The sequence below is a fragment of the Manduca sexta genome, chromosome 20, assembly GCF_014839805.1.
Source record: "Manduca sexta isolate Smith_Timp_Sample1 chromosome 20, JHU_Msex_v1.0, whole genome shotgun sequence".
NCBI classification, from domain to species: Eukaryota; Metazoa; Arthropoda; class Insecta; order Lepidoptera; family Sphingidae; genus Manduca; species Manduca sexta.
The window spans coordinates 15,200,553-15,208,624 of NC_051134.1; the positions used below are offsets into that span (position 1 = coordinate 15,200,553).

Sequence of the window (8,072 nt, forward strand, 5' to 3'; positions counted from 1 at the left end):
AGGCAACTTCTTATCCTGAGAAAATATAAAGCGGGTCTTTTATCCCGGAAAACTTTTCGACGCGGACGAAAACGCAAGCAAAAGCTAGTTCTAATTATAAGATGAGATTCGTTTCTAGTCATTAAATACCTATGGCGACAAATTATTCAATTTTCTAAATATTATCATCTCTGTTACTAGTTGAAAAATAATGCCCTAAGCAAAATGTTGGAACCAACTTGACGTTAAAATATGACCACTATAAAATGCTCGTTGATACCATTGGCACATCTGCAACAGTAGGCGAAAATTAACAAGTTATTACGATTAATTAAAACTAATTGAATCCAATAGAACGTGTGTACTATTTGAAATTGCTGCCACTGTTCATTACATAAATGGTGTAAAATTAAATTATGTTCCTACAGATGTCAACCAATGACAAATTTACTATACCATTAATTAAAAAAAAAGTTACAGTGTAATAATATTTATAAAGTTTATGACACAAATTAAATGATAATTTAATAATTATAATTAGCTAGTGCATTATAATTGATTAAAATGTTATGCTATTGTTTTGTAATATCTAATATTTATTTTTGAAAGTAAACATGTCAGTTGATCTGACGTTTGAATAAAAACGATGAAACGATACTACATATTAAATTGAAAATGTAAATAAAAATAACTTACCAAACAAAGTCGAATTATAGTAATATTTTCGTATTTGTATTTGGACGTTATGAATCGTTTAGTTCGCAATACAAATGTCAACACTGCACTATTGGTTGAAAGACGATTTCACTATTTCCATTCGAGGGTGACGGGCCAGTCTACACTTCAGACGTCCGCAAGCGCCCCACTCGTGCTTACAAGTTTGGCAGCTTCATTCACGAATCGCGTCTTACTGAAAAACACACGGTGCTTCATAATACGGAGCTCGTAGAAGCCGGTCTGCTCCAATCTGTTGTCTTTCAATACATAAACAAACTGGCAGCCAGGATGAATATAGTCACAGATGAAACGCCCGCACCGATGCTGCTCTATCGCTCAATATTTCATTATTTTGATGACTCCCGTTTACATTTATATTAAAATAGCACGAATTAGTGATACAAAAATAAAATATATCATTGGAAACGATAAAAAACAATACGGAAACATTATATACATTGAGTAAGCCTAAGATTAGCGCTAGCGTGACGTTCGGGAGCTTCCGCGTCTGCGTGATGGGGTCGAGCGATGCGTCGACATGTGAAAGGCCATTTTAGACGCTATTTCACGGTGTTACGGTCCTTATCGAGGAGCTTTGTCACCCTCTACTGCAGCTTCATGAACTGACACAGTAATTTAAGCCATATTGTACACGTTTTATGGTTAATGTTTAACTAACGAATAACATTGCAGGCGTACGCATCACGTGCGTTAAAAAGGGCCAGATGATTGCAGTTTGGTGAACTCCCGCACTATACCTCAACGCTATAAGGTTTCAAATGAATTACAAAAGGAATTATAGGTATCTATAGAGTATAAAGCACATTATAAATCAATAACGGACACAATATGGGCTACGTTAAGAGGACGCACATTTTTGCCATGCGAGTTTGTATTTATAGCGGGAAACAATACCATTCATTACAATATGCTATGAGATGTAAAAATTAAACATGTATTGAGTTTGATAAATAAGATATTTAAAATAAATTGCAATAGAATACTTATTAAATTAATTTAAATAATACCAAAGTGTAGGTACTACATTATAATTTGTAGAGATAAGCTGTGATATAAGAAAATAAATCACTTGATGGTAAGTCATTGTTATTTGGTCCCTCGCCCGCAAACATCCAATATCATAGAGATCTAGACGCGTTGATGGCTCAACGGTAAGGAAAAAGGATTGGACGGAAATTTACTTACGCCTCCAGGCATCTGCCCTGTACGAAAAGGAACGTGGACTGGGCCATATTACAATGCTGTTTGGGCTGGACAAAGGATACTTGGGCCCCCTGCACTTACAATCAGCACAACCTGTTGACAACAATAAGCCTTTTATTTTACCACACATTTAGAAAAGCCTTATTAGTTATTAGTTTTATAGACAAATCTGGCTACAATGTGACTACTAAAACATACCACAATATAGTAATACTACATAATAATTAGACATAATATTCGAAAGCAAACAAGTCGTTCAAAAACATAACATAATTAAGTGGATTTAAGCCCTTTTCAATTCTAACTAATGAAAACAATATATTCATATTTAGTCATATTATACTAGGTGTTGCTCTAATATATATTAGTAATATTCTCGCAGCTTTATCGCTTTTAAAATCTTTCCCGCTACCATATTTTCCGAAAGACGGCGATCCATAGCGCCATCTATACGACGTTAGCGACATCCGTAAAGCAAGATTAAAAATGTAAATTATTTCCCACGGGGGCTAGTTACCGCCATAAAAAGTATTCCGCGTGTTAATCCTGGGCATGTTCTATGTGTATGCCAAATTTCGTCAATATTTTATCAGCTCTCGCTAAGTTTACTTCTAACAAACATTATCACAAAATTTCGCATTGTAATATTAGCAGTAATTTATAAGATAAATAGATATATAGTATGATATTAAGTGGTTTCAATGTTCATGATTTGTCTTTGGTATTATTTATATTGCGTTGTGTAGGATAGACAGCAGAGGTATCTTATGACGTCATTTCTACCTATTATAGCAATAATCTGATAGTGGGTAAGCACTTGAGTTCTTAAAGATACAAAAATAAAATAGAATAAAACCCTCTTTTAAAATTCAATTTTAATACACACGATACATTCAATAGGTAATAATAATTGTTCACAAATTGACACAATGTATAACATCAAATGGCAGTTGGTCAGGAATAGTGATTGGTTCAGATAAAGTACAAATATTAATAAAACTTTCATTACTGAATACTATATGAAGAAAAAATTCTTTCTTGATATAATCTTTATAAATAATCAACTATTTAGTGTAGTGGGATATGTAGACATTGTGAATAAGAATTAGCAAGTTTATATATTGAAAAAGTATGTTATGTATTAAAAACAATCTAGAATTTTGAGATCGTATATCCATATGAAGTGAGGACTTATTAACGGCGTGCGAGTATTGGATAAGATGCCAACTATAAAAAAAAATACACTTGTTTTGAAGAACAATAAGTCATTGCACTGAAGCAACACTGTCGGAGGAAGCTCATTCCGCAGTAAACATGTTCATAAGAAAAAAAGATCTCTGGAAACATACAGTGCAGATAATAGACATCTGTAGGTAGAAGGGATGAACTTTCCTCCGAGAAGGAAAGTGCAGTAGTAAAACAGAGATGACAGTGTCAACTCAAATAATTTTATGTGCATGTCTATTTATCTCGAAATAGAAGTATTATGATAGACCTGATCATTTTTGTAGTTATATATATATATATATATATATATATATATATATATATATATATATATATATAAAATAACAAAACTGATCAGGTTATATTATCTAATTATAATTCTTACCAACTACTGATAAATACAACTACGATATGAATAAAAACAATTTGTTCCACTCCGATTGGGATGTCCAATATCAGAATCTATGGAAATGACGAAATTGTTATCATAGTGTTCCCAACGCGAAAAATGTAATTAAGTACTTACGTTATAAAACCTATAAATATATTATTCAAAAACGTTTTTATCTATATTTTGTGCAGTAATCACACACTTGTGCAATTCCCAAACAAAGATAAAATATAATATAGCTAACATTTAATATATATCTCAATTATTAAAATTTGTTTATGCAAGCAATAATGTTATTATCTCATAAGCGAGTATGAATATTAGAGACCAATACGTAAATTTAAAAAATCTCATTAAATTGTGATAGACACATATTCTTTTATAGACTTTGTTACAAATTAAACAATGTCTTTCACGAATAACATAGGGCTAGTTAATAAAATCAACTTTGAAAGCAGCAAATGTTATATGACAATCATATGTCCTAACTATAATTTAACCAGGGTAATTTGAACACTGCTGCCACCAAAATTAGAAAATAATGACTAGAGTAATATACCCTGTACTTATTACAATACTGGAAAACAAACAAGTAAACAGTAACTAACACACCCACCAGGGTATGTTAAATTTATCTTAAATAAATTTATAAGCAGACAATAAAATAGCACATTTGTAAATATAATAAAATATAAACGCAATGTTTGTTTCCAAAACTAAAATCAGTCTCTTTAAGAGGCAGGCTTATTTCATCCAAATAATTATAAAATGACTAGAGTAACAAATTGTATATCTTATTTACATAACATTGAAGTGTATGCTACCATACAAATGCTAAGTGTAGGATAATATTGTTATTTTACACAGGTATATGAAAATATTGTAAATAGATCAAGAAATGTATAAGTATATAATATATAATCACAGTTATTAATACAAATAATCTAACACGAGCAAAATTTTCGATCTTGTTTGGCTTGGAGCTTCTGTAGCGACTGTCGGCGGCGACCTGACGCACACAACATTGCATATTCAACTGAATGCTCCATTCTGTAAAATTAAAATATAATAATTAATTTTCCAAATAACTAACCCTGCTTCCATTTATAAAATTTGATACAGGGATTGTACCCATACTAGGTAATATACTTCCAATATTTACCACACCTAATATGATGTATCTAAAATCATGTTAATCTCACATAAAAAGTTTTCCTCTGTATAAGTAATTATGTATTTTTTCATAATGAAAGTATCCTATATTATTTACACTATAATCCTGGGAATAGTTTCTCTGTACATAAAATTTAACAGAATTTGTTCAATATTTTCTGAATTCATTTCTAATAAATATCCAAACCCCTTGGTAAATATTATTTATTGACTATCACAAAAGCTTCCAGTGAAAGCTTGGTTGGTGGTTTAACACTCAATATTAATAAAATTTCTGCAAAAACAATAACATACAATATATTGGTTCTTATGGGCTAAGTTTTTTTTTTACAAGACGGCAATAATGTTTCCACTTATAGCAAATTATTAAACACTACAGTAGTTTAGCAGCTATTGGTTACAGATTACAATTAATATAAAAACTTTAAGTGATAAAAAAAATAATGATTTCTTATGTTTACGCGAATGTTAGACATTGAAATAAAACTAAAATCTATTTAACGGATTTTATCGCGGTTTTTTATATTATTATTTTCTCCCGACGTTTCGAAGACTTTGCAGCCTTCATGGTCATGGGGGGGACTGAGGTGTTGTTCATCCGCAAAGTCAAAGTTACAATACCTACATTTTTCAACTATACAACTTTTTAAAAATTTTAGCTGTTGACAGTCCGATCGGGAAATCGAAACGTCGGGAGAAAATAATAATATAAAAAACCGCGATAAAATGCGTTAAATAGTTTTTAGTTTTATTTCAATGATAAAAAAAATTTTGAATATGAGTTTGTGTTATTGTTATGCAAAAGAACGAAAGATACAGACTTCATAATAATATAAAGAGATAATTATTAAGTTATTTGTGTGTTTAGAACTTTCTTCACTTTTAGTTTATATTTTTTTTTATTTACATATCTATTATGCAATATTCTTTATTATATTATATATAATGCTACATACAAATTATAACTCACCTGTACATAACTCTATCAAGCAATATATCAATAGCTCGATCTATGTTCTGTCCTGTTTTGGCACTTGTTTCCAAATATGGCAAATTGTAGTTCTTTGCAAACTCTCTGGCACGATTCTGGTTCACAAGTCTCTTTTCTTGTAGATCACACTTGTGCCCACACAACACTATGTCTGGCTCATCACTAAGACTGTGTGTCTATAAAAAATATATTTTTTAATAAATCCTAAAGTACCTATTATATTATAACAATGAACAATTATATGTATATTATGTATTTGTAAATACAAACATAGACTACCATTTTTTTACATCTGAATCGTCCCCTAAACTTTTTCATGTAGATAAAGTGTTATATAGTTGGTGCAGCACCCCTTAAAAAAGATTCAGTAGTAAGCCTATTGTAGCCAATGTATAGTTACATATTCCTTATGTTTATGTGAATGTTAGATATTACAGTTGACACACATTGGCTAAGATTATAAACTATGCATAATATATGAACTGTACATAGAGTACATTAAGTTCTGTTTAAAATACAACATTTTATTTGTGAGTACATTACCTTTAATTGTTCAATCCAATTGCGAACTTCAAGAAAAGAGGCCTCATTTGTTAAGTCAAACAGTAGTAAGAAACCCATAGCATCTCTATAAAATGCAGTTGTTAAACTGCGAAACCTGCAATATATAATGATTTAACAGTAAATATATTTTGATATCAAACAATTAGCATAATCTCACTTTCTACTATTATAAATCAAAAATATTTGTGTTTGGATATGTGCTAGAAAAAATTTATATGATTTCTTAAGTTGTAATGAAAAATTTTAAAAGTTGTTTACTCTTAAACTGTAGGTAGATATTGTAACTTTGGCTACAGTGTTTGAAACATTGAGAGACAATTAAAATATAAAAACTGCTATAAAATTCCAAATAGTTTAATGTTAAACATGTATAAATTAATTCATAAATTCAGACACAACCTGTGTATGCCAGGACTTCCTTTTTCAGAAAGGACTTTCATATGGCAATCCCAACCAATAGTTTTGACATAATTCTTATAAAACTAGGGAACAAATATTGCAAATAAACTTTGTTTATACATATTCTTGTTGCTAGGTTACAAATCAAGTACTTGAGTACTTTTATTACAAAAATATTTTAATAGTTCAACTGCATTTTAAGTAATGAAAAATTACCTTTCTTGTCCAGCTGTGTCCCACAGTTGTAAATGTATTCGATGTTGCCTTCCATTTTGCTGATAAATCTGAAAGAATATCAATTTCGATTTTTGTGACTAAAATATATTTTACGAAGTTTCATTCATTATGAGACATATTCAATACTAATATTTTTACATAATATAATATTATTTACTTATATTATGTACACTAATATTTTTACTGACTTAAGATAACATACATTTCTTCAGTAGAAGAAATAATTGAGTTTGAGAACCTACTCACCACAGTCTTTTCTCTGAAGTCTATACCAACTGTTGATATGAACTGTGTATGGAATACTCCATCAGTATATTTATATAGAAAACTAGTTTTTCCAACTCCAGAATCGCCGACACACAGAAGTTTTATAAGATAATCGTAGTCCATATTGATTTATTCAATGTGATAAGAATTTGATGATCCAAAGCATTAGTACCTCAGACTACGTATTACACCTGAAATAAATGCGATTTATGACTTCAAACACAAACGAAAGTCTATTCTGTACTCAACACACAGTATATCCCTTGCAGTTATTCCTTATTCGATCACAACATACATAAAGTTTATAAGATTTTGATTGAAAATACAATTTATTTACACAATAATTAAAAATCTTTTCGTAAAATGAAAATGAAATTCGAACCTGTCAGTATCAATAAAATGTCATTTATGTCATAGAGTAAATAATTTACGGTGGCAGAGGCGGCACTTTGTGCATTGATTTTAAGCTCATGCACACCTACATGAGCTCAGTTTAGGTTAAATTTTATACCAACGCACGCATAAAAAATTTCGCAAGGGACAACGCAAATTATTATTACAAAATACACAATAATGTTACGCGAATTGCTTGTATATAAATTTTATACAGTGATCAGGACATTTTGTGTAATGATGCAAACATTATAATATCAATAATTCTTAGAAAAAAACCCTGACCCAAAGGTCAGGGTTTTTTTCTAAGAATTATTGTGTAACTTAATTGCATTACATAATTCAGTTTTGGTTGACAAATCTTTAAATCACATCTAGTACCAACATAATAGACCTAAATATTTAAAAAGTATGATAGCTATCATGTTAGCTGACAATTGGCCGCCATTATTCATAATTGATACCTTTGTAAGATTTATTGTCACCAATTTTCATCGATGTAAAATCATG

The 8,072-nt window shown here is 30.2% G+C and overlaps 1 protein-coding gene across 4 annotated transcripts; it reads right to left on the reverse strand.

The window, feature by feature from the left end:
• Nucleotides 1-700: 700 nt before the first annotated feature.
• Nucleotides 701-7,624, reverse strand: LOC115449235 (ras-related protein Rab-27A). 4 transcript variants are annotated; one of them, XM_030176985.2, is made up of 8 exons: nucleotides 7,552-7,624; nucleotides 7,149-7,360; nucleotides 6,882-6,949; nucleotides 6,246-6,360; nucleotides 5,682-5,878; nucleotides 4,488-4,588; nucleotides 1,903-2,013; nucleotides 701-889 (listed from the first exon to the last, which is right to left on the reverse strand). In XM_030176985.2, exons 2-8 carry the CDS (start codon nucleotides 7,290-7,292, stop codon nucleotides 873-875), a joined length of 753 nt encoding a protein of 250 aa, XP_030032845.1. In that variant the 5' UTR covers nucleotides 7,293-7,360; nucleotides 7,552-7,624; the 3' UTR covers nucleotides 701-872. The 4 variants fall into 4 exon arrangements, with proteins under 4 accessions (XP_030032845.1, XP_030032844.1, XP_030032847.1 ...); XM_030176984.1 differs by lacking the exon at nucleotides 7,552-7,624 and adding an exon at nucleotides 7,465-7,550; XM_030176987.2 differs by lacking the exon at nucleotides 7,552-7,624 and adding an exon at nucleotides 7,507-7,523.
• Nucleotides 7,625-8,072: the final 448 nt, after the last annotated feature.

Coding starts and splice junctions, on each gene's coding strand:
- LOC115449235 (XM_030176985.2), bottom strand. CDS start 7,292: ATGGACTACGATTATCTTATAAAACTTCTGTGTGTCGGCGATTCTGGA. Junction 4,589..5,681: donor CTTGATAGAGTTATGTACAG/GTGAGTTATAAT, acceptor TTAATTTTACAG/AATGGAGCATTCAGTTGAAT. Junction 2,014..4,487: donor AGATCGAAAATTTTGCTCGT/GTTAGATTATTT, acceptor TGTTGTCAACAG/GTTGTGCTGATTGTAAGTGC.